The sequence below is a fragment of the Phoca vitulina genome, unplaced genomic scaffold, assembly GCF_004348235.1.
Source record: "Phoca vitulina isolate PV1807 unplaced genomic scaffold, GSC_HSeal_1.0 scaffold11, whole genome shotgun sequence".
NCBI classification, from domain to species: Eukaryota; Metazoa; Chordata; class Mammalia; order Carnivora; family Phocidae; genus Phoca; species Phoca vitulina.
In genome coordinates this window covers 27,152,977-27,180,238 of record NW_022589714.1, presented here as the reverse complement: position 1 = coordinate 27,180,238, position 27,262 = coordinate 27,152,977, and the positions used below count along the sequence as shown (strand labels likewise).

The 27,262-nt window shown below is 36.3% G+C and overlaps 1 protein-coding gene across 2 annotated transcripts in view; it reads left to right on the top strand.

Moving 5' to 3' along the window:
• The window catches only part of ZNF451 (zinc finger protein 451), a 95,764-nt gene that overhangs the window by 34,765 nt on the left and 33,737 nt on the right, over positions 1 to 27,262 (top strand). For both annotated transcript variants that reach the window (XM_032409582.1, XM_032409581.1), the window contains exons 4-9: positions 65 to 190; positions 4,599 to 4,710; positions 10,605 to 10,755; positions 12,004 to 12,130; positions 20,565 to 20,718; positions 21,197 to 21,344. In XM_032409582.1, the coding sequence (XP_032265473.1) occupies positions 65 to 190; positions 4,599 to 4,710; positions 10,605 to 10,755; positions 12,004 to 12,130; positions 20,565 to 20,718; positions 21,197 to 21,344 (818 nt within the window). The remainder of the gene's footprint in view (positions 1 to 64; positions 191 to 4,598; positions 4,711 to 10,604; positions 10,756 to 12,003; positions 12,131 to 20,564; positions 20,719 to 21,196; positions 21,345 to 27,262) is intronic.

Genomic DNA, 27,262 nt, shown 5'->3' with positions numbered 1-27,262 from the left:
AAATCATTATCCCAAAGCTAATTTTGTTATTTAAAAGAAATGAAAATTGTTTTTTCAATTATAGGATAATGTTAAGCATAAAGACTATATTGACCATCAGAAGGATAAAGTTGCTTTAACTCTGGCTCGTCTAGCCCGCCATGTTGAAGTGGAGAAACAGCAGAAGGAAGAGAAGAATAGAGCATTCAGGGTATGTGACTATTTTAAGTGGTGTTTTACCAAATCATGGAATTGTTTATAATAAAACAGTAACAGAAATTTGTCTTCAAAAAATGTATAACTGAATCCAAGTTCAGCATGGACTCTAGATAGCTCATCACTTCAGTACTTCATGATAGCTTTCATTATCTCTGTCTTTAGTTTGATAGATTCTGATCATATATGTATATAGGAGAAAGAATAGAATTGAGTGGACTTTATTTTGGGGAATTAAAAATCATGGGATTTCTTTATAGCAGGTGAACAATTATGGGTTTCTGGTTTCTATATCACAAGAGTGAAAAAGAGTTTATTGGTGCTTTTGTAGACATAAGGTGTTAAAAGGTTATTTTCTACTAAATAGAATCAGACCACTTTCTCAAACTTCAGCCTGCCCGTTCAGATTAAATCTATTACTAAAAGGAAGAAATTTTAATCAGGTTTGTAGAAGAGCTGCTATGTGGAAAATGAAGCCTAATTTAGAATCTCTAATGATATAAATCTTTTTCTTCACTTGCTTTAGAAGGCCCCGGATGAATTACCTAAAGATTCTCTCAATACTGGGGCACCTGGCTGGCTCAGTAGGTGGAGCACGTGTCTCTTGACCTGGAGGTCGTGAATTTGAGCCCCACATTGGGAGTAGAGTTTACTTAAAAAATTTTTTTTGAATAAAAAATCCCTCAGTACTGACAGATGTTTATTAGGAGTAGAAAGTTGATGAGTTGGGTAAATAAAGCTTCATCCTAGGAGTTTAAAAATGGAAATTGAGGGGTGCCTGTCTGGCTCAGTCAGTAGAGCATGCCACTGTCGATCTTAGGGTCCTGAGTTCAAGCCCAACATTGGGTGTAAAGCTTACTTAAAAAAAAAAAAAAAGGAAATTGAAATCATGGCTCTGCCAGCAGCTGTTTGGATTCCAGCCGGTCACTTAGCTTTTGCAGACTTTGGGCTTTATTTAATCTGTAAAGGGATGGAGTTGGAGATGATCTTCCAAGTTAAGATAAGCACTATGATTTTTTAATTTTAAGATCTGTGTTTTGATTCCTTGTCCATTGGTTATCATAGAGGAATTTATATATTTCTATAGCCTCTGTTTAGTATCTCCTAATCTGGTATAGAATAAATTAATATTCTTTACATTTAGAAGTAGATTTGTTTGGAGACTTTATAATGTAATACCAATTAAATTAGAGCATAATATTCTAGCTGTATGTTTAAAATGCTTACTGCAAATAAATAACTAAATACATACATACATAAGTAAGTAAAATGCTTAGTGCATAGAGATATAAAAAATAGGTTTGTTTCTCTCCTGGCAGAAATACTATTCAATTTTAAGGAAGATTCTTTCCCAAAACTATGTTAAGTGTATTGTTTATGGGGAAAATCTCTTTGACAGAGGGATGATTTGCAAGCTGTCCTTTTCCACATATTTCCTGAATGATGCTAGCTTCTTTTTCCAGGAAGTGTTCCCACATAGATAATAAAGTGTCTGTAATGAGTTCAGAATCTTACAGGCACTATGGTAACTGAGGCTTTTCTCAAGGGTAGTTTCAGCTTCCACTCATGTTAAGTGTTCATTCTTTTTTTTTTTTTTAAGTTTTATTTATTTATTTATTTGACAGAGAGACAGCTAGAGAGGGAACACAAGCAGTGGGGAGTGGGAGAGGGAGAAGCAGGCTTCCCGCTGAGCAGGGAGCCCAATGTGGGGCTCTATCCCAGGACCCTGGGATCATGACCTGAGCCGAAGGCAGACGCTTAACGACTGAGCCACCCAGGCGCCCCTCATTCATTCTATTAAAGACTTTATCTCAGCATTGAAGAAAGTTTTCTGAAATTCTGAAATTCTTGTTTAACCAATTTTAAAGAATAAATATATATATTTAGATTTCATTCTTTTCTAAGGGAAAAACCAACTAACAGATATCTTAGTTCATTGCTTGCTATCCATTTATGATTTTTTTAAATTTGGTTTCCTGTATGGATAACTTGTTTTTTAAAACTCGATGACAGGAAAGAAAAACGGAACTATCCAGAAAGGAAGATAATCAAACTAAAATAAAAAGATTCTTGAGGAATTCTAGTGGCTGATAACTCTCACTAAAACTAGGTAGTAGTAGAAAATAACTTCCAACTATTCTTAGGCCTTTGTGAATTATTGATGTATTACTATTATGGTGAATTTTTTCTTTTGTGATGGAGTGGTTTTAATGAAAGAAAGAAAATTCATTAAAATCTTCACTGGATATGGGGCACCTGGCTGGCTTAATCAGTAGAGCATGCAACTCTTGACCTCAGGGTCATGAGTTCAAGCCCCATGTTGGGTACGGTGCCTATTTAAAATTAAAACAAACAAACAAACAAGAACAAAAACCCTCTTCACTGGATAAATCACTTTCAGAGATAATGTTGTCTTGACTAGTTGAACAGCTACCAGCTTTGCTCATTGATACTCTAGGAGTTAAGATGACTTGCAAGAAGGGATATAACCCTCAGGTTTGTGGAAGAAGCTTTGTAACAAAGGAAAAGTGTGGCTAATTAGAGGATGACTTAAGCCAATAAATGTTTTTTGAGCATTGACTATGTATGGCCACAGAGTTCAAATTCTATTGTAAAAAACGGCAGAGAACATCTTTAAAAACCTGTTTATTTTTAATTTTTGGCAGTTCTTTAAAATAAATGGCTATTAGCTGGCATCTAGTAGTATTTGATCTTATTTATATTAAGAGTTTTGTGATAGATTTTGTAAGGAGCTTTGATAAGTGGTTTAATTTTGTACATTAGAAAATGTCTTTAGAGTCTGCCAGAGGCTTGTCATATTGCTTTCTTTGGATAAACTAGCTTTGTTCTCCAAACATGTTATTTGGAATACTACTATAGGATGCGCTTTGAAAAAAAAAGTATTTGTTGATTTGTTGAGATACTGCATATTACATGCACATTAACACTTCAAGGCTTTGGAAGTCCTGCCCTAAAGGAACTTTTTAAATTTTGTATTAAAATCAGTGTTTATATACTTAATTTGGTTATAGAGAATTTTTTTAATGCTTGTTAACATTTTTGAAAATTAGTATTCTATGGCTGTAGTTTGAACAGTGTTGTGTAGAAGATTTATTTCCGATTGAAATCTTGAATCTCCCTGTTCCCCTCCTTGCCATTTCTGATAGAGTATCCTGTTGCATTGCTTACTAGGCCATTCATTATTCTGGCCTATATCTTACAAATCTAACATTTGTGACTGATTTCTTTTTAAGAACAAAACCTTGTTGAGATGCAATATGGTGTACTGGTTAAGAGCATGGATTCTAGAATCAAATTGTGAGAGTCTAAATCTGGCATTGTTATTTATCCTTAGGCAATTTATTGACCCTTCTGTACCTCAGTTTTCCCATCCTAAAATGCAAACAATAATAGTACCTATTTCACAGAGTTATTGTGAGAATGAAATCTGTTATGCTTTTAGAATCATGCCTGGCACATGGTAAGTGGTGAATAAGTATTGTTAGATACAGCATGATTAGAGATTATGCAAATAGATTTATAAATAATATATAGGAGGATTTAGAGACTTTAACAGTCTAAAGCGTAAGTCTAGTTTCATGGTTGGCACTGGCCTACTGCCTGTTTTTGTAAATAAAATTTTATTGGAACATAGCAATGCCCATTTGTTTACCTGTTGTCTATGGCTGCTTTCATGCAGAGTTGAGCTGCAAAACCTAAAGTATTTACTGTCTGGCCCTTTATGGAAGAAGTTTGCCAACCCTAGATCTAGATGCTGATAAATGCTTTATACTGGCACATGCTAAGTACTAATGAAATCTGCTCTTACTAATACTGTTCACTGAACAAATATTTAATAGGCTTCAGTATACTTCAGGCTGTATGTGGAAACTTTGAAAAGAATGTATAAAAGTTTAAAAATGAAAATAATCATTCATATTTCCATTCCCAGAGATAGTAACGTTTTATGTATTTTCAACCTTTGTTCCCCCTCTGCAGATACAGTTACATATAGCTTGAAATTAATCTTTATTTATATTTGGTCTCATTTATTTAATACTATTTGGTGACCTACTTGATATAAAAAATATATTTCTGCTTCACTGAAGGTTTGGTTAGTGTTTCTAATTGACTTTCATGAAATGTATATACCATAATTAAACAGTACCCTATTGTTGGAGATGTAGGTTATAGCAAACTTTGTGCAAATATAAATGACATTGGGATCAACATTTCAGAGCATGAACCTTTGTTTTCACTTATCTTTTTGGGATGTCTAGATGTGGAGTTACAGGGATAAAGGATAATCAATATTTTCTGATCACTGATGTGTTAAAATCCTTTTCTCAAGGAAATCAGATTAGTAATTATAGGTTAATTGATTTTCCTCTTAATACCTTTAGGAAAAAATCGATTTTCAGCATGCTCACGGGTTACAAGAATTGGAATTTATTCGAGGACATTCTGATACAGAAGCAGCAAGACTGTGTGTGGACCAGTGGCTAAAAATGCCAGGTACTCTTTAGAAATCAGAGTGGAACACTGAGGTTACTGAGCTTCCCTAAAGCTTTAAGGGGTTATATCTGTATTATTCAGTTGCTAATAAGTATATAAAGTATTAAAATTTAGTTTCAGTGATACTTTTTTTTTTAAAGATTGATTTATTTGAGAGAGAATGAGAGAGAGAGAGAGCACATGAGAGGGGGGAGGGTCAGAGGGAGAAGCAGACTCCCTGCTGAGCAGGGAGCCCGATGTGGGACTCGATCCCGGGACTCCAGGATCATGACCTGAGCCGAAGGCAGTCGCTCAACCAACTGAGCCACCCAGGCACCCAGTTTCAGTGATACTTAATAATGGTTTACTTTATCAGTTGTCTTCCAACATTGACAGAAGTAGGTTTTGAATATAATAGGTCATCCTTGACCTCATTAGATATTGCTCATTTATTTATTCATGTTATTTCATAGTTATGTGAAATAGTGCATGTGTCTATGGGAGGGGTTTTAATAGGTTATTTGAAGTCAGGAAAACTTCTTTAATGAAATAGAATTTAAGCTGAGATCTAAAGGATTAGTGTTTACTTATTCATTCATCAGTACAGCCTGTGTAGATATTTTATAAGGACATGTCCACATGGGAGGCATCTAAAGCATTGGGTAGCTTCTTCACTAATTCTGCAGACCTGAGATTCCCAAAAGAGTCACTATGGAACACTTTCCCCCCACCAGATAATTTGGTGGAGTTGTTTTTGTTTTGTTTTGTTTTTTGTTTGTTTGTTTTCACTTCTACCACGGCAACTTTTCTAGCCTGTTTGTAGAAGAAACACTGAGCATTTAAAAGGCTTGGGATATCCACAGAAACCTTGGCTGTGGATTTAATCCAGCAGAACATTTAATTGCAAAAAGTCATGAGAATGAGCATGCATTGCTCAATTTGAACCTAGATATCTTGTTGTTCTAAAGCTAGTTTTCAGGGGCACCTGGGTGGCTCAGTCGGTTAAAGCATCTGACTCTTGATGGGGCGCCTGGGTGGCTCAGTTGGTTAAGCGACTGCCTTCGGCTCAGGTCATGATCCTGGAGTCCTGGGATCGAGTCCCACATCGGGCTCCCTGCTCAGCAGGGAGTCTGCTTCTCTCTCTGACCCTGCTCCCTCTCGTGCTCTCTCTCATTCTCTCTCTCGCAAATAAATAAAAAAATAAAAATAAAAAAAGCATCTGACTCTTGATTTTGGTTCAGGTCATGGTCTTGGGGTTCTGAGATTGAGCTCTGCATCAGGCTCCATGCTCAACGGGAAGTCTACTTGAGGATTCTCTCTCCCTCTACCCCTCCCCCCTACTCGCATTCTCTCTCTCTCTCAAATGAATAATCTTTATTATTTTTTTTTTTTAAAGATTTTATTTATTTATTTGACAGAGAGAGTGAGAGAGCACAAGCAGGGAGAACAGTAGAGGGAGAGGGAGAAGCAGGCTCCCCGCCAAGCAGGGAGCCCGATGTGGGGCTCGATCCCAGGACCCTGAGATCATGACCTGAGCCGAAGGCAGACGCTTAACCATCTGAGCCACCCAGGCACCCCAAATGAATAATCTTTAAATACAAATTTCAAATATAAAAATTTAAATCTTTAAATATAAATAAAGTTTTCAGAGGGCTTTTCTTTGAATCAAATTACCACTGATAATTCCAAAGTTCTCTGACACAGTTTTTCCCCTGTTACGTTGGATTAAGAGGTTTGTATGCCTGTCTCTTCCATCAGACTCCATCCTCTGTGGGGACAGAGACCAAGGTTTATTAATCCTTTTTTGTGTGCGTACCTAAGAAGAGTGCTCAGCTTAGAGATACTCAATGTTGTTTGAATATTATCCAAGGTAGGCTATAAACATTTGCATATGAACACAGAAAAGAAGCCTAGTAGAACTTGGGCTCCAAATGTGACTGTCATTCAACTAAATAAAAGAGCTGCTTGGCATTCGAGACCTACTTTAGCAAAAGATACTTAGAAATTATGGTAAATGGTTTTGCCTCTTCGGGTGTTCTTGTTAAGGCTCGTATTTAAAAAAAAAAAAAAATCCCTCTTGAGATGGCTTCTGTTCTCAGTAGAAGTTAATGACTTAATTTAGCTATATCAGAATCACCTGGGAGCTTTTAAATATATACCTGGGGCTCATCTCCAGAGATAATGCTAGGGTATCTGTAGTTTGGGGAAGATTCCTAGGTAATTTTGATAGGAAAATGGAGTAGAACTATAAGGCTTTATGATCTCTTAAGATCTCTTCTAAAAGTAGTTTATCTCATAACACCTTGAAGTCCTGTGTAGACCCTTTAGGTCTGATCCTTGGCCTCCAGATTGGCAGAATATTTTAATTCACTGTAAAATGAATTCATGAGCATCTGTTTATGATTTGTCTGGTCAAGTCAGAACAAATGACTCATTTAGCTGTGTCTTTATGATTCTTTTTTTTTAAAGATTTTATTTATTTGAGAGAGAGGGCAAGAGCACAGAGGGAGAAGCAGACTCCCTGCTGAGCAGGGAGCGCCATGCAGGGCTCAATCCCAGGACTCTGATATCATGACCTGAGCTGAAGGCAGATATAACCAACTGAGCCACCCAGGTGCCCCTGTCTTTATGATTCTTGACAGAACTTAGTATTTTCTATATCTTCAGGACACACCTGATTCATTGGTGGCTGATAAGCTTGAGTTAAGGTCTTTAGTTATGCTCTTTTTATGTGGTGGTTTTATTTTTTTGCTGCTCCCTGCAACAACACTTGTAACACTGAAGTTTAGGATCTATTGCTAGGACAGCTGCTTTAGCATTGAGCTATATTTGATATGGTGCTATTCCGTAAATTAGCTTTGGAGAGTGCTGAGATGTTTGAGTAGGGTATAGTTGGGGAAACAGAAATGAGTCATTGTTCTCTTTAATTGTAAAAAGTGAGGTTCTACTTCTGAGTAGCATTAAGGGACTTGTTTAATCTATTCCAAAGTATCCAGCTATTGTAATTCAGCTCTTTGATTAGAAGCACTTTATTTATAATTACTCTACTGAAATTCATCTTTTATAGACTTTTATAATTAGGCCAGTTTGCATACATTTGAATACTTAGTAACTTTAAAACAGTACTCTCTATTCTATTTAAAGAAAAAAGCTATTTAAATTTCTGTATTTTGCCTTTCCATGGGCAAAGCTTATTTTCTTTCAATTGATTGTTTTCTCCAATTTTATTTTAATCCAGAGCCTCTATTTGGCTAAATAAAGGTCTTTTTTTTTTTTTTTTAAGATTTTATTTATTTATTTGACAGAGAGAGACACAGCGAGAGAGGGAATACAAGCAGGGAGAGTGGGAGAGGGAGAAGCAGGCTTCCTGCCAAGCAGGGAGCCCGATGCGGGGCTCGATCCCAGGACCTGGAACCATGACCCGAGCCGAAGGCAGACACTTAACGACTGAGCCACCCAGGCGCCCCTAAATAAAGGTCTTAATTGGCAATATCTAGAATGTGGATGGACAATAAATAAAAATTGTCTTAATTCTGACTACATAAAAAAATTAAGGATAAAAAAGTATATTGTCATTTAATGCCTCTTTAAGATTAAAATATGATTAATGCTATACTGTTCATTGTTTGTTGGCAGAACACATTTATAAGCATTTTGGCAGCTTTTAATGGAAGCCTTCCCCCTCCCCCCCATAAGGACTCAAACGGCAGGAAAACAATTGAAACCTTAAATTTATATAATAACCATTTGAAGATCTTAAAATTAGGTGATGATAAAAGAATAATGATCCATTCTATTTAAATCCTTAGGGGCTTTGTAGAAACTGCCATAAAGATAAATACCCAGTTTTCTGTTGTATGAAATATTCAAGGCATTGAAACAATCCACAAGAAATAATAATACAAGGGAGTCCATAATCAAATCATCTGTATATAACTGCCTGATATATGGTCAGAATCCTAGCAGTTTTACATTTCATGGTTTATATAATGTAACTCTAAATTTTCCATCATATATCAAGCATTGGGAATTTCCCTGGAACAAAATTGGCCGGGGGTATTAGTCTATAAGAGTGTGTGACTGTAAGATGAAAACTATAAAGAAAGAAAGGGAATGAAGAATGGACCAGGATAAAGGGAGATTAAGAAAAACTAGTGAGAGGGGTGCCTGGCTGGCTCATTCCGTAGAGCATGTGACTCTTGATCTTAGGGTTGTACAGCCCTATGGTAGGTGCAGAGTTTACTTTTTTAACCAAGAGAAAGGAGAAAGGAAAAAGAAAAAAAAGAGAAAGTAATGATGGACAGACTTTGAAAGGAGAAAAAGAAAAGGGATAAAATAGAATAAATAGAAAAGAGAAAGATAATAACAATAAGTAAATCTCTGGTTTGTGTTCTGTGAATTTATTAATGAGACCTGTATTACTTGATATCCAGGTTGGAACTAATTGATCAACACCTGGCTTCCCCAGAAAGTACCACTCTTATTCCCCTTGCCTCCCTGAACTCTCCACTCTTCCCCACTCTCCCAGTTGCATTCTTTAACATAATTTTCAGAGAACTCAGGTCCTTTATGATATAGCTAAACTGTCTAATATGTTTAAGATAGATAAAAGAGAAAAAAGAATGAGAAGATCTTTGCCAGTTTATATAAATGAAAAGGGAGGTAGTGGTTCTGTAGAGCAACTGATTTTCTAACCAGTATTTGATCTTTGACATTTGTTGGCTATTGAACTTAAACACATTTTTTTTCCTCAAGAGAATGTTAATTTAAAGATGTTAACAGCTTTCAGGGCACCTGGCTGGCTCTGTAGGTAGAGTGTGTGACTCTTGATCTCAGGGCTATGAGTTCAAGCCCCACATTGGGTGTAGAGGTTACTTAAAAAAAAATTAATTAAATAAACTTAATCCACATCACCTATTTTTTTTTTTTAAGATTTTATTTCTCAGAGAGAGAGCGAGCACGAGCAGGGGGAGCAGCAGGCATAGGGAGAAGCAGGCTTCCCACTGAATAAGGAGCAAGATGCGGGACTTGATCCCAGGACCCTGGGACCATAACCTGAGCCGAAGGTAGACGCTTAACCAACTGAGCCACCCAGGCATCCTGTCTCCTCACCTATTTTAAAAAAAAAAGAAAGAAAGAAAGAAAGAAAGAAAGAAAGGAGCTCCTGGCTGGCTCAGTAGGTAGAACATGCAACTCTTGATCTTGGGGTTGTGAGTTCGAGCCCCATATTGAGTGTAGAGATTACTTTAAAAATAAAATCTTTTAGGGGCACCTGGGTAGCTCAGTCGGTTAAGTGTCTGACTCTTGACTTCAGCTCAGGTCATGATCTCAGGGTTGCAAGAACAAGCCCGCATCGGGCTCCACACTGGGCATGGAGCCTGCTTGATTCTTGCTCTCCCTCTCCAACCAGTCCCTCCTCTCCCCCGTCCCAGCTCACTGGAGTTCTCTGTCCTCTCTCTCTCTCTCCCTCTCAAAAAAAAAAAAAAAAATCTTAAAAAGTGTTAACAGCTTTACTTGTCCCAAACACCTGTTTATTTTTAGTGATCATATCTTTTATAAGAAAGACAGTAAACATTTAATTACAATTAGGATCACCCAGTTGATGCTGTATCATAATTTTTATCATTTTGTCATAATTTTTTTTTTTTGAAGATTTTATTTATTTGGCACAGAGAGAGACAGCAAGAGAGGGAACACAAGCAGGGGGAGTAGGAGAGGGAGAAGCAGGCTTCCCGCCGAGCAGAGAGCCCAATGTGGGGCTCGATCCCAAGACCCCGGGATCATGACCCGAGCCGAAGGCAGACGCCCAACGACTGAGCCACCCAGGCACCCCTCATTTTGTCATAATTTTGATTACCAGTCCAAGGACAAGTATCTGAAGTAGGAACATAAGAATTTGTATTCCAATGATACAGGACTCAAAACAGGAACAATTAATTCTGGAACAAAAAGTTCATTCCGAAGAGGAGGCCAAATGCGGGTGTCTGGAAAACCAATTTTATGTCCCATAATGCACTGTAACAAGGAATTTGATAATGGGCACCTTCTCTTAGGACATTTAAAAAGGTGAGTATGATAGAATAATGGTTGCTAAAGAGCAAATGAGTTACAATGTGATTGCATAAAATGAAAGCATGATACACCTGTGCCATTATAATCATAACTTTATATTCCAAACTCAAATTGTTTTGTGCTGTTATGATAGTTATTTTAAATTTACATTTCTTAGGTTTCCTACAAGGCTTAAAGTCAGATTTTTTTCTAGTTATATTCTTTCAAGGCATATAGCCTTTAAGTATGCATTTATTTTTAATATGTCTCATAAAATTCTGAACAGATTTTTTACACTGATATGCAGTTGAATCAGTTTTAGAGAAATCCAGCCCATAAATACAAATTTCAAGAGACACAAAGCACTTAAAGATATTTGGTCTAGCCTAAAGAAAGCTAATATGGTATTACAAAACAAATGTTAAAGGCAAGCCAAATGTAGCAAAATTCATAATAAATATTCTATTTATGAAACCCACCTTATTAATTTACTGAATTTTCGAATAGTAGAGCTTGAAAAAATAAATATCAAGGGAAGGCAATATTAAAGGCATTAAGCATTCTTACCTTCATAGTTTCTCCTTCTAATAGTTTAAAGATGGGAGTTGAGAGTTTGGGGGCTCTTAGCCATTATCATTTCCAGATATCTCACCCTACTTATGCATTAACCTATGTATAAAGGCTCCTAGAGGGAGCTTCAGCATTCTACAAATAATTGGGTAGCATACCATATCTAAAGTATTTTTATTAAAAGTCTTCAATTGTAAAATGGCACATACTTACTAAATGATGAAAATGAACATTAAAGGGATTAAAAGCCATTTTTAAGAAACAGGTGTGTGCCAGAATCTTGACATGAGATTATTATTCCATGGTTCATTCGCAACTATTTGTGAATTTTGTGGTAAATAAGGCAAAAAGGAAAAGATGATGGCTCTATAATTTTCAAATTGGAATTTCACCATTTTATTGGATCTTGGGTACATTTTATTTATTTTATCCATTTTATTGGATCTTGTACTTTTATGAAATCTTGAGCTAACTATTGATCACTGTTTGAAGGGATTACATGGCATCAAGGAGCCATTTTGATATTTCTTGAAGATGAAAAACATTATTTGATATTTCAATAGAAAAGTATAAATTTCTGAGAGTGTGTGTGTGTGTGTGTAAACAAATGAACAAATGCTTAACAAATGAAGCAACATAGTGTGGCTCCTAAAATGTGGACTTTTCTAATGTTACCTCTCTTTTGCTGAGTAGGTTTGATCACTCTCCATGTGATCCAACAATTACACTGCATGGACCATTCATCAATTCCTTTGCTTGTGTAGTATGTTACAAAAATTTTGTTACTCAACAGCAATATAGGGATCACCTTTTTGCTAAGGTAAGAAGAGCATGTCCTAAGTTAAGTAGGTATTTTTTTCTAGAGAACCATGGAATTCGATATAGGTGTTTTCTTGCTGCTTTTAATCACCTACAGTCACCTACAATCACCGATCACCAAAGATACACATAAGGATCAAAATTGTGATTGTTTATGGAGAATAAAATTATTTGGAATGTTAAATTTTTGTGGACAGGTAAACTTGATTACTGAAAGCCAGCAGTCCTAAAGATTATCAAAGAAACCCTTCCCTTGATGGAGTTGCTCTGTGGAATTAACCTTGTTCAAGATGCTCATCTTGAGAACTAGAACCTGGATCTTAAGTCCACTGCCTTTCACTGCCTGTTGAAATGTTGGAGCATGTAGTAAATAATGATTCCTTTATTAATGGTAGTATTAAGAAATCTAGTATTTAAAAGGCTATTTTATGTAACTCTCATTAAGCATTAAATCTCAAGGGATACAAGTTGATTCATGGCATATTCAAATCTGTATAATATACAGTTCTGTAATAACTGTTTACCATATTTGAAATTACATATCTTTAATGACTTATTAACATTACAGAATGTTAATTGTACAATATGTTCACTGTGGAAAAAAATTTTTTTAAGTTTTTATTTTAAACACTCAGTGCTCATCATGACAAGTCCACTCTTTAATCCTCATCACCTATTTCATCCATCTCCATACCCACCTCCCCTCTGGTATTCGTCAGTTTTTTTCTCTCTTGGTTTCATGCTCTCTCACTCTCTCTTTTCCTTTGCTCTTTTGTTTTGTTTCTTAAATTCCACATATGAGTGAAATCATTTGGTATTTGTCTTTCTCTGACTGACTTTTCACTTATCATTCTACTCTCTAGCTCCATCCATGTTGTTGCAAATGACAAGATTTCATCCTTTCTGATGGCTAAGTAATATTCTGTTGTATATATATATACCACTTCTTTATTCATCAGTCAGTGGATACTTGGGCTCTTACAATAAATGCTGCTGTAAATATAGGGGTGCAGTATCCCTTTAAATTAGTGTTTTGTATTCTTTGGGTAAATACCCAGTAGTGCAGTTACTAGGTCAAAGGGTAGTTCTATTTTTAACTTTTTTAGAAACCTCCATGCTGTTTTCCACAGTGGCTGCACCAGTTTGCATTTCTACCAACAGTGCACCAGGGTTCCTTTTTTTCCACATCCGCTCCAATACCTGTTGTTTCTTTTGTTTTTGATTTTAGCCATTCTGTCAGATGTAAGGTGATATCTCATTGTAGTTTTGATTTGCATTTCCCTGATGATGAGTGATGTTGAGCATCTTTTCATGTGTCTGTTGGACATCTGGATGCCTTCTTTGGAGAAATATCCGTTCATGTTTTCTGCCCATTTTTTAATTGGATGATTTCTTTTTTGGCCATTGAGTTGTATAAATTCTTTATATATTTTGGATACTAACCCCTATCAGATATGTCCTTTGCAAATGTCTTCTCCCATTTAGTAGGTTGCCTTTTAGTTTTGTTGATTGTTTCCTTCACTGTGCAGAAACTTTTTATTTTGATGAAATAGTATAAAATAAATATAATATAAAATATATAATATAAATATAATATAAAATATAAAATAAAATAAACACTAGTTTATTTCTGCTTTTATTTCCATTGCCTCAGGAGACACATCTAGAAAAATGTTGCTATGGCCAATGTCAGAGAGACTGCCTGTGCTCTCTTCAAGGATTTTTATGGTTTCAGGTCTCACATTTAGGTCTTCAATCCATTTTGAATTTATTTGTGTGTATGGTGAAAGAAAGTGGTCCAGTTTCATTCTTTTGCATGTAGCTGTCCAGTTTTCCCACACCATTTGTTGAAACTGTCTTTTTCCCACTGGATATTAATTTCTCCTTTGTTGAAGGCCATATAATTGTGGGTTTATTTCTGGGTTTTTTGTTCTGTTCCATTGATCGATGTGTCTGGTTTTATGCCAGTACCACACTGTTTTGATTACTATACCTTTGTAATATAACTTCAAGTCTGGAATTGTGATAACTCCAGTTTTGCTTTTCTTTTTCAAGATTGCTTTGACTATTCAGAGTCATTTATGATTCCATACAAATTTTAGGATTTTTTTTTCGAGTTCTGCGAAAAATGCTATTGTTACTTTCATAAGAATTGCATTAAATTTGTCGATTGCTTTGGATAGTTATCGACATTCTAATAATTTTTGTTCTTCCAGTCCCTAAGCATGTAATGTCTTTTCATTTCTTTGTATCATCTTGAATTTCTTTCAGGTGTTTTATAGTTCTCAGAGTACAGGTCTTTCAACTCTTCGGTTAAGTTTATTCCTAGATATTTTATTTTTATTTTTATTTTTTTTAGATTTTATTTATTTATTTGACAGAGAGAGACAGTGAGAAAGGGAACACAAGCAGGGGGTGTGGGGGAAGGAGAAGCAAGCTTCCCACTGAGCAGGGAGCCCGATGTGGGACTTGATCCTGGGCCTCCAGGATCATGACCTGAGCCAAAGGCAGATGCTTAATGACTGAGCCACCCAGGTGCCCTAGATATTTTATTGTTTTTCCTGCAGTTGGTTCAATATTCACAATAAGAGAAAGTATAAAAAACATCATTTCAGTAGATGCAGAAAAAGCATTGGTCAGTAAGAGAAAGTATAAAAAACATGATCATTTCAGTAGATGAAGAAAAAGCATTTGACAGTACAACATCCATTCATGATAAAAACCCTCAACACTGTGGGTCTAGAGGGAGCATAACCTCAACATAATAAATGGCATATATGAGAAACCCACAGCTGACATCTATTCAGTGGTGAAAAACTGAGAGCTTTTCCCCTAAGGTCAGGAACAAGACAAGAGGGGTGCCTGGGTGGCTCAGTCGTTAAGCATCTGCCTTTGGCTCAGGTCATGATCTCAGAGTCCTGGGATCGAGCCCCGCATCGGGCTCCCTGCTCGGCGGGAAACCTGCTTCTCCCTCTCCCACTCCCCCTGCTTGTGTTCCCTCTCTCGCTGTGTCTCTCTCTGTCAAATAAATAAAATCTTTAAAAAAAAAAAAAAAAGAGGAACAAGACAAGAATGTCCACTCTAACCACTTTTATTCAGCATGGTACTGGAAGTCCTAGCCACAGCAATTAGGTAACAACAACAAAAATAAATAAGAAGGATCCAAATTGGTAAGGAAGAAATAAAACTTTCACTATTTGCAGATCACATGATACTTTAATATAGAAAACTCTAAAGACTACCAAAAACTGCTAGAACTGATCAATGAATTCAGTAAAGTAGCAAGATACAAAATCAATGTACAGAAGTCAGTTGCATTTCTATACACTAATAATGAAGCAGCAGAAAGTAAAATTAAGAAAACCATCTGATTTATAACTGTACCAAAAACATTTATAAATATTTTTATATAAGTGTCTGAATTGTTATATAAGAAAAGCAGTGTGTTGTAAACATGAATTCTTAAATATTTGTTGAATAAATGCATAAATTTTAAATCAATGAATAACATTCTACTGTATGAATATATTATAGTTCATCTAATTTCCTATTATATGTATCAGTTGTTTCAATTTTTCTGTTATTAAAAACAATACCACTTTAAATATCTTGGTAGCTAAAAACCTGTAATAAATCACAGCTTTGAGTACAGCTATATGCTGAGTGCTCTGAATCCTTGCAAGCCATCAAACCTGGGGATAGTCTTGGGGACTACCAACACATGTGGTAACCTTAATATTGCTAAGAGGTTACTGTTGTAGGACAATGATATGATGAAAATAATGCTTTAGACTTTTAGAGCTAGGACTCTTAATTCTAGAACCCAATTACTTCCCTTTTTAGGGAGACCAAAGAGACGGAGTGATTTAGAATGGTAGCAGTGTTCAGGGTGGATTCATAGGTGCAGAAAGGTGACCAGTTTAGGTGACTTTATAGTAATTTGAGATGAAAAAAGGCTCTGCTTAGGTAATGGCATTTAGCATAAAGACCTTAAAGTTAATCTAAAAGAAATGATAGGGCTTTCTGTTGTTGTGACAAAGGTTTGAGGAGAGAAAAGAAAAAGGATACAAGAGGACTCTATTATGTAATTTTTGGGGGGTTTTCAGGTGGTCACTAATATTCTGCCTTTTTCAAAACTAGAGTCTTTTCAGGGCATGTTTTCCTATTCCAGGCCATTAGTGTGTTGTTTATTTTAATGAGCATATTTATCTTTTTTTCTTTGGTAAATCTGAATAGGTATTTTAACCTTAAAATTAATTTTCTCATTTGTGTTTTCCCAAATATCATTAATTTGTTTCTTTTTTTTTTCTGGGAATCACTCATTTCATGCTGTTTTACCTTGTCTCCAGGAAGTAAATTTATGATGTTTAGCTTTCTGGGAAGGATTATGGTAAAATAGAACAAAGGCTTTGGTGTCACACAGACCTGGATTCTACTGTCACTTTTATTAGCTATATGTACTCAGAAGTTACTGAACATCTGTGAGCTTTATTCTTCGTCTCTAAAATGGAATTGTTATACTTACATGCAAGATTGATGAAAGTATAATACTATTATATAAAGCACTTAGGACCTAACATAGCTCTCATTGAATTCTCCTTATTAAGGGCACCTGGGTGGCTCAGTTGTTAAGTATCTGCCTTTGGCTTAGGTCATGATCCCAGTGTCCTGGGATCGGGCCCCGCATCGGGCTCCCTGCTCAATGGGGAGCCTGCTTCTCCCTCTCCCACTCTCCCTGCTTGTGTTCCCTCTCTCTCTCTCTGTCAAATAAATAAAATCTTTTAAAAAAATAATTCTCCTTATTATTCTTTGGAGAGTCCATCACAAGAACTCTAAAGGAAACTGGTATGCATTAGATTATAATTGCCTATCTTAAATCAGCCAGAAGAGGTCACTAGAAGATTGTATGCCTATGAATTCTATTTTGTAAGGCTGGCATTCTTCAATGAAAGAGCATGAAATGATCACAATTTGCATTTTTGCCTTGCTTCCCTCCTCTTTCCCTTTCATCTCCAATTTCTTCTGTCTGAGCCAGTGCTTCTTAAACTTTACACACTCATCGCTTGGGTATCTTGTTAAAATATAAGTTCTTATACTAGATCTGAGGTGGGCCTTAGATTCAAGATTCCTAACAAGCTTGTAGTTGATGCCAGTGCTGCTGGTCCTTAGGTCACACTTTGAGTAACAAGCGTCTAGTTGGTTTTGACATTAAAGCCATTCATTGGGTATACCACTAGATAGCTTCCTGCTTTTCTCCCTTTTTGGTCGTGGTGGAGGGAGGTGTGGAGGTGGTGGAGAACATATTGTAAGCTCCAGTGTACCTCAGTGTCATTTGTGGGTCAATAGGGCCATTCTATCATTGAAAGTGATTTCTCCCTCTTGTTAGCCCATCTTCCCTACCCTAGGCAATCTGTAAACTACTTTCTGTCTCTATGGTTTTGCCTTTTCTGGGCATTTCGTATAAATGGAATCCTATAATATGTGGCCTTTTGTGACAGGATTCTTTCATTTACCATAATTTTGTCAAGGTTCATCCATGGGTCTTTTTTTGATATTTTATTTATTTATTGGAGAAAGAGCACGAGCAGGGGGAGGGGCAGAGGGAGAAGCTGACTCCCCACGGAGCAGGGAGCCCAATGCAGGGCTCGATCCCAGGACCCTGGGATCATGACCTGAGCCGAAGGCAGACGCTTAACCAGTTGAGCCACCCAGGCACCCCAAGGTTCATCCATGCTGTAACATATATCAATACTTCATTCCTTTTTATTGCCAAGTAATGTTCCATTTGGAAATATACCACCTTTTGTTTATCAACTCATCAGTTGTTGGATACTTGGGTTATTTCTACTTTTGGGCTATTGTGAATAATGTAAATGTACAAACCCTCATGTGGACGTATGTCTTCTTAAGTTAAATTTTGGGGTCATATGATAATTATGTTTAATTGTTTGAAGAACTGCCAAATTGTTACCCAACAACACACTACCATTTTATTTTCTTAACAGCAATATATGCAGGTTCCAATTTCTCCACATTATTAACAACACTTATTGTGTGCCTTTTAAAACAGCCATCCTAGTGGGTATGAAATAATGCTGTGGTTTAACTTTTTTTATGTATACAAATGTATATGATGTATTTTATTTTAATGTAATCAGAAATATAATTGTAGAAAGGAATTGAGTACTTTAACTTATGAGACATCCTATTTCCCACTCCTTCCCCTTCTTTGTACAAGGAAATATGCTATACTTTTGCAGTAGGTATATTTCAATAAAATTTTATATAGAATCACATTCTTGTTCTACTGAGCAAACACTTTAAACAAGCTTTATATTGAATCCATTTATGACTCACAATTGAACTAAAAGTTATTTTGTTAGCGTTCTTCAAGTAAGGGACATTTCTATAAATTTGTGTTTAGGAAATGCCTTTATTGCTCTCATTTAGAACCTTCTCATTGGAATGCAAAGTATCTTCTTGGATATTATCTTCTGTGTGGCACTCACAACATTAAAATGGGGTGGGGAGTAGTGGAAAGAGCAAGGAATTTATAACCAACATATAAGGCTATGTTTGAATGGTAGTTTTCTCTCTTCCCAGGGTACTATTTGATTGGAGGAAAACTACATTTTAGTTTTCTCATTTGTAAATAATGAAAATAGTATTCGTGAGATTATTAGATTTTAAACCCTAATGTGATGTTTTACATGTGCTCAATACAGATGTGAATTTCTTATTCCTTCTGTTGCATCTCATAAACACTACATATAGTATTTCTTTCTTTTTTTTTTTTTTTAAGATTTATTTATTTGTCGGAGAGAGAGCACAAGCAGGGGGAGTGGCAGGCAGGGGGGAGAAGCAGGCTCCCTGCTGAGCAAGGAACCCAGTGTGGGACTCCATCCCAGGACCCTGGAATCATGTCCTGAGCTGAAGGCAGACGCTTAACCAGCTGAGCCACCAGGCATCCCACATATACTATTTCTATATCCCTAATGTTAATGATAGTAAATTTAAGAAGACACAGTACAACTTTTAAGGCTATTATTCTAAAGACCATTAACAAGATGTTAAATTATATATATATACAAGCACACATACATATAAATATACACTTTAAAATATTTTCAGTTTTGGGTCAGCTGGTTGGCTCAGTCTGTAGAACACATGACTCTTGATCTTGGGGTCATGAATTCGAGCCCCACATTGGGGACAGAATTTACTTAAAATTTTTTTTTTATTATTTTTAGTTTTGAGATAGAGGAGCCTCTTAACCAAGTTTGGACACTTTCTGGACACTAGAAAAGACATACCTGTTTGACTACGTCAAAATTTTTAAATGACCACATATAAAATTAATAGATGTTTGAAAAGTATTTGCAAAATGGAGCATGGCACAGTTAGTTTTGATAATGAAGAAAAGATACAAGTTGACCAGAAGAGGAGAAAACAAAAATGATTGAAACAAAGGATATGAATAAACAATCCACGGAATATGGAATATCTATAGAATTGTATGAATTAAGTGCTCAGACTCACTAGTAGGAAATACTAATTAAGGTAACAATGAGTATCACAATATCTGTCAGACTGCAAAAATGAAAAAATGATCTATAGGAGCTATTGTGCCAGGTTCAGTCACTCCTAGGGAATATGTAAATTGATAGAGCCTCTTTGAAAATCTATCGTATCGTATCCTTTAATATTCAAGTACTAAACCTTTTAACCCAATGGTGCCACTTGGAATAATGAGAAAACACACCTATAAATAAGGATATGTGTTTAAGGTTGGTTACAGTACCATTGTTTATAGTAGCAAGAGAAGAAAAGCCTGGAAATGAATAGTTGACTAAGTCTTAGTAACTGGAATAGTTTGCCACCATTGAGAAGAATGAATTAGAGATATGCCGGTTGATTTGGGGGGATTTCCGTTAGGTATTGTGGAATAAGAGAAACTAAGCGGCAGAAGAGTCTGTAAGATGACAGTATTTGGTCAAACAATGGCAGTCCCCTGTATGTTTATTTCTATATATTTTTGTAAATTATTAAGCATGGAGACATTTATGGAAGAACACATAAACGTAGGTTATATTGCAGAGTAGAGTGAAGAAGGAAAAATGGAAGAAAAAGTGTATGTGATATGAAAACATTTATCCATTAACATAGATGTATATAAAAAAAGGAAAAACATAAAAGTAAATGTATATTTATTGTCACAGAAAGATGGTCAAGTTTTGTTTTTAAGAAAAAAATTTTTAATTCACATATGGAACCTCATTTATGATAAAAATTCCATAGTTCACACTCAGGGAAGAAAAGTTTTCATGTTAAAACCTGATACAGAATATTCCAAATAAATAAATTTTGAAAATTGATTTTAAAAGATTGAATATTGATTTTAGTTGTCTGTAATACAGCTTTGCCTTGTATTTTAGGAAGCTGCAGATGATGAACATAAAAACAACCTTCTTCCTCAGATTATTCAGTGTTTTGCGTGTCCAAATTGCTTCCTTCTTTTTAGCAGCAAGGATGAGTGTTTGAAGCATATGTCTGGAAAGAATCATTTCCGTCAGAATTTTAAACTGGGTGGTATGTTAATACTCTCTTCTGAAAATTATTGAACTACTTTAATCTTTGCTGATTTACCATACTTCTCAGATAATTCTTGAGAAAACTTATCCTCACATTAGATTGAAGACATAAAAGTGAAAGATGGTCCTCATTTTTATTTTTCTAAAAAGATTTCTCAATATTGATCTGCACCTAACAGGTTTACTTACTTTGAGGAATGAAGAAACTTGGGAAGAAAATATTTATTTAGGATGATGTTTTTATATATCCATAATATCTGGGAAGTTGGATGTTACTCTGCATTTAAGACTCAGATTTTGAGCATGAGTTCAGCAACTTTTGCACTTAAAGCTAGAAAATTACTTTCCTTAGATTTTTATCACGTAAATAACAATCTTTTACTTATGCCAGCCAGTGTTGAGAAAGGCAAAGGGGAGGAAGGTTAGGTTGCTATCTACTCAAATCTTTGCAAGTTATAGTTTATTTTGTCTTTCAGATGACCAGGGGATAGCACATCCAATATCATTTCCGTCTTTTGCAAAGAAACTTCTGATCTCTCTGTGCAAAGATGTCCCATTTCAAGTTAAGTGTGTGGCCTGCCACCAGACACTACGTTCCCACATGGAGCTCACTGCCCATTTCAGGTTTGTACAGGATTAGTCGGGCTTAAGGGAATCCTACCCTAGTAGCTCTTTTTTTTTTTTTTTTTTTTTTTTTAAAGATTTTATTTATTTTATTGAGAGAGAGAGCACAAGAGGTGGGAAGCGGGAGAGGGAGAAGCAGACTCCCCGCCGAGCAAGGAGCCCGATGCGGGACTCGATCCCGGGACTCCAGGATCACGACCCGAGCCGAAGGCAGTTGCTTAACCAACTGAGCCACCCAGGCGCCCCTCCCTAGTAGCTCTTTACCAGAGGGAGGATTCAACAAATACTTTTCTATTTTATGTTTCTCTGCTTTTAAAATGAGAATGTACATTAGTCTGGAAATTAATCAAATTTAGCATAATAAGAGAAGTTAAAGGTGTGGAGAACGTGGATATATTGATATTGCTGTGAATGTAAAATGAACAGCTCTATGTGTATTTTTCTCTGTGTGTTATGTGAGTAGTATGTATATAGGGGAGGAGCAGGTTAAAATAGAACCTTGGCTTTAAGTCAGCCAGAATGAAAAGTATCATATACATATGAAAGATTAAATTTCTGTGAAAGGCCAAATTTATCAAATAATCATTGGCTTTACAATGGAAATTATCAAGCAGTGTACCTTTCACCCAGCTTCAGTAATTATCAACACAGGGCAGTCATGTTTCATTTCTGTTGTCACCCCCTGCAAATTATTATTTCAAAGTAAATCATGTCATTCTATCTATAAATACTTCAGTATGTAGCTATAAATGGTAAGGACTTTTTTTTTTTTAATTCTGTAATACTGTTATCACACCTTTAAAAACTGGTATTTTTTAATAGCATCAAAAACTAGTCAGTTATCAAATTTCCCTGATTATCTCATGAAGTTTTTTATTTTACATTTGGTTTGTTGGAATCATGATCTAAACAAAGTCTGTACGTATTTTCTGTTTAGATGCTGTGTCTTTTAGTCTGTTTTTCCTGTTATACCATTAAAATGTATTAAAAGTTTATATCTACTAAATGACAATTGTTAAAGTTTAAATAAAACATTTGTTTAAATAAAACAATTATTTTCACAAACCTTGAAGTAAAATACGTTCTCAATAAACTTGAGGCAGTAGAATAAAATTCTCTGTATATACTCTGTAACTACTAAGTTTAACAGTCCTGGTTCTGACTTATATTTCATGAGTTGAAATCCTGGTTCTGCCTGTTATTTTTATTCTTAATTTTTTATTATGTAAAATTTCAACAGAAATGAAGTTAATAGTATGCTGAACTTCCATTTACCCATTACCCCAGCTTTAATAATAATCAACACTGTCATTCTTGGGGGGGTTTTTTTTGCATAAATTTATTTATTTTATTATTATTTTTTTAAATTTTATTATGTTAGTCACCATACAATACATCATTAGTTTTTGATGTGGTGATCCATGATCCATTGTTTTCGTATAACACCCAGTGCCCCATGCAGTACGTGCCCTCCTTAATAATCACGGGGCTAACCAATCCCCCCTCCCCCCCCCCCAAAACCCTGTTTGTCTCTCAGAGTCCATAGTTTCTCATGATTCATGTCTCCCTCCAATTCCCCCCCCCTCATTTTTCCCTTCCTTCTCCTAATGTCCTCCATGCTATTCCTTATGTTCCACAAATAAGTGAAACCATATGATAATTGACTTTCTCTGCTTGACTTATTTCACTTAGCATAATCTCTTCCAGTCCCATCCATGTTGATGTAAAAGTTGGATATTAATCCTTTCTGATGGCTGAGTAATATTCCATTGTATATATGGACCACATCTTCTTTATCCATTCATCTGTTGAAGGGCATCTCGGCTCTTTCCACAGTTTGGCTATTGCGGACATTGCTGCTATGAACGTTGGGGTGCATATGGCCCTTCTTTTCACTACATCTGTGTCTTTGGGCTAAATACCCAGGAGTGCAATTGCTGGGTCATAGGGTAGCTCTATTTTTAACTTTTTGAGGCACCTCCACACTGTTTTCCAAAGTGGCTGTACCAACTTGCATTCCCACCAACAGTGTAAGAGGGTTCCCCTTTCTCCACAACCTCTCCAACATTTGTTGTTTCTTTCCCTGTCCATTTTTGCCATTCTAACTGGTGTAAGGTGGTATCTCAATATGGTTTTGATTTGAATTTCCTTGATGGCTAATGATGATGAGCATTTTTTCATGTGTCTGTTAGCCATTTGTATGTCTTCTTCAGAGAAGTGTCTTTTCATATCTTCTGCCCACTTTTTGACTTGATTATTTGTTTTTTTGGGTGTTGAGTTTGAGAAGTTCTTTATAGATCTTGGATACCAGCCCTTTATCTGTAGTGTCATTTGCAAATACCTTCTCCCATTCTGTGGGATGCCTCTTTGTTTTGTTGACTGTTTCCTTTGTTGTGCAGAAGCTTTTTATCTTGATGAAGTCCCAAAAGTTCATATTTGCTTTTGTTTCACTAGCTTTTGGAGATGTATCTTGAAAGAAGTTGCTGTGGGTGATGTCAAAGAGGTTACTGCCTATGTTCTCCTCTAGGATTTTGATGGATTCCTGTCTCACATTGAGGTCTTTCATCCACTTTGAGTTTATCTTTGTGAATGGTGTTAGAGAATGGTCGAGTTTCATTCTTCTGCATGTGGCTGTCCAGTTTTCCCAGCACCATTTATTGAAGAGGCTGTCTTTTTTCCATTGCATGTTTTTTCCTGCTTTGTCAAAGATTATTTGACCATAGAGTTGAGGGTTCATATCTGGGTTCTCTATTCTGTTCCATTGGTCTATATGTCTGTTTTTGTGCCAGTACCATGCTGTCTTGGCGATCACAGCTTTGTAATATAGCTTGAAATTGGGCAACGTGATGCCGCCAGCTTTGTTTTTCTTTTTCAACATTTCCTTGGCAATTCGGGGTCTTTTCAGATTCCATACAAATTTTAGGATTGTTTGTTCCAGCACTTTGAAAAATGTTATTGGAATTTTGATCAGGATGGCATTGAAGGTATAGATTGCTCTGGGTAGCATAGACATTTTAACAATGTTTGTTCTTCCGATCCATGAGCATGGAATATTTTTCCATCTTTTTGTGTCTTCTTCAATTTCTTTCATGAGTGTTTTGTAGTTCCTAGAGTATAGATCCTTTACCTCTTTGGTTAGGTTTATTCCGAGGAATCTTACGGTTTTTGGTGCTATTGTCAATGGAATCGTTTCTCTAATTTCTCTTTCTACAGTTGCGTTGTTAGTGTATAAGAAAGCAACTGATTTCTGTACATTGATTTTGTATCCTGCCACATTACTGAATTGCTGGATGAGTTCTAGTAATTTGGGGGTGGAGTCTTTTGGGTTTTCCATATAAAGTATCATGTCGTTTCAAAAGAGAGAGTTTGACTTCTTCTTTGCCAATTTGAATACCTTTTATTTCCTTTTGTTGTCTGATTGTTGTTGCTAGGACTTCTAATACTATGTTGAACAATAGTGGCGAGAATGGGCATCCTTGACGTGTTCCTGATCTTAAGGGAAAGGCTCTCAGCTTTTCCCCATTGAGGATGATATTCGCTGTGGGTTTTTCATAGATGGATTTTATGAACTTGAGGAATGTTCCCTCTATCCTTATGCTCTGGAGAGTTTTAATCAGGAAAGGATGTTGTATTTTGTCAAATGCTTTTTCTGCATCAGTTGAGAGGACCATATGGTTCTTCTCCCTCCTCTTACTGTGTTCTATCACATTGATTGATTTGCGAGTGTTGAACCACCCTTGCATCCCGGGGATAAATCCCACTTGGTCGTGGTGGACGATCCTTTTAATGTATTGTTGGATCCTATTAGCTAGGATTTTGTTGAGGATTTTGGAATCCATATTCATCAGGGATATCGGTGTGAAATTCTCCTTTTTGTTGGGGTCTTTGCCTGGTTTGGGGATTAAGGTAATGCTGGCCTCATAGAATGGGTTTGGAAGTTTTCCTTCTGTTTCTATTTTTTGAAACAGCTTCAGTAGAATAGGTATTATTTCTTCTTCGAATGTTTGGTAGAATTCCCCAGGGAATCCATCAGGCCCTGGACTCTTGTTTTTTGGGAGGTTTTTGATCACTGCTTCAGTCTCGTTACTGGTTATTGGCCTATTCAGGTTGTCCATTTCTTCCTGTTTCAGTCTTGGCAGCTTATAGGTTTCCAGGAAGGCCTCCATTTCATTTAGATTGCTCAGTTTATTGGCATATAAATGATGATAATAATTTCTAATAATTGTTTCTATTTCCTTGGTGTTAGTCGTGATCTCTCCCCTTTCATTCATAATTTTATTAATTTGGGTCCTTTCTCTTCTCTTTTGGATAAGTCTGGCCAGTGGTTTATTGATATTATTAATTCTTTCAAAGAACCAATTTCTAGTTTCGTTGATCTGATCTACTGTGTTTCTGGTTTCTAATTCATTGATCTCTGCTTTAGTTTTTTTTTTTTTTTTTTAACATTTTATTTATTTGACAGAGAGAGACACAGCAAGAGAGGGAACACAAGCAGGGGGAGTGGGAGAGGGAGAAGCAGACTTCCCGCCGAGCAGGGAGCCCGACGCGGGGCTCGATCCCAGGACCCTGGAATCATGACCTGAGCCGAAGGCAGACATTTAATGACTGAGCCACCCAGGCGCCCCTCTGCTTTAGTTTTAATTATTTCCCTTCTAATGCTTGGCTTAGGCATCGTTTGTTGCTTTTTCTCTAGTTCTTTAAGGTGTAGAGTTAGTTGGTGAATTCGGGATTTTTCTATTTTTTTGAGTGAGGCTTGGATGGCTATGTATTTCCCCCTTAGGACTGCCTTTGCAGTATCCCATAGGTTTTGGACCAGTGTGTTTTCGTTCTCATTGATTTCCATGAATTGTTTAAGTTCTTTGATTTCCTGGTTGACCCATTCTTGAGCAGAGTGGTCTTTAGCTTCCAAGTGTTTGAATTTCTGCCAAATTTTTTCTTGTGATTGAGTTCCAGTTTTAAAGCATTGTGGTCTAAGAATATGCAGGGAATAATCTCAATCTTTTGGTATTGGTCGAGACCTGATTTGTGACCCAGTATGTGGTCTGTTCTGGAGAAAGTTCCATGTGCGCTCAAGAAGAATGAGTATTCTGTTGTTTTAGGGTGGAATGTTCTGTAAATATCTATGAGGTCCATCTGGTCCAATGTATCATTCAAAGCTCTTGTTTCCTTGTTGATTTTCTGCTTAGATGATCTGTCCATTGCTGAGAGTGGTATTGAGGTCTCCTACAGTTAACGTATTGTTATCGGTATGACTTTATTTTGGTTAACAGTTGGCTTATGTAGATGTCTGCTCCCATGTTGGGGGCGTAGATATTTACAATTGTTAGATCTTCTTGTTGGATAGATCCTTCAAGAATGATATAGTGTCCTTCTGTGTCTCTAATTACAGACTTTAGTTTAAAATCTAATTTGTCTGATATAAGAATTGCTACCCCAGCTTTCTTTTGAGGTCGGCTGGCATGGAAGATGGATCTCCATCCCTTCACTTTCAGTCTGGATGTATCTTTAGGTTCAAAATGAGTCTCTTGTAGGCAGCATATGGATGGGTCCTGTCTTTTTATCCAATCTGCAACCCTGTGCCGTTTTATGGGAGCATTTAGGCCATTCCCGTTGAGAGTGATTATTGAAAGATATGAATTAATTGTCATCATGTTGCCTGTGAAGATGTTGTTTTTATAGATTGTCCCTGTAAATTTCTGTTGTATATCACTCTTGGGGTCTTTCTCCTTTTATAGAACCCCCCTTAATATTTCTTGCAGGGCCGGCTTAGTGGTCACATATTCTTTCAGTTTCTGCTGGTCATGGAAGCTCTGCATCTCTCCATCCATTCTAAATGAAAGCCTTGCCGGATAAAGTATTCTTGGCTGCATGTTCTTCTCATTTAGTACCCTGAATATGTCTTGCCAGGCCTTTCTGGC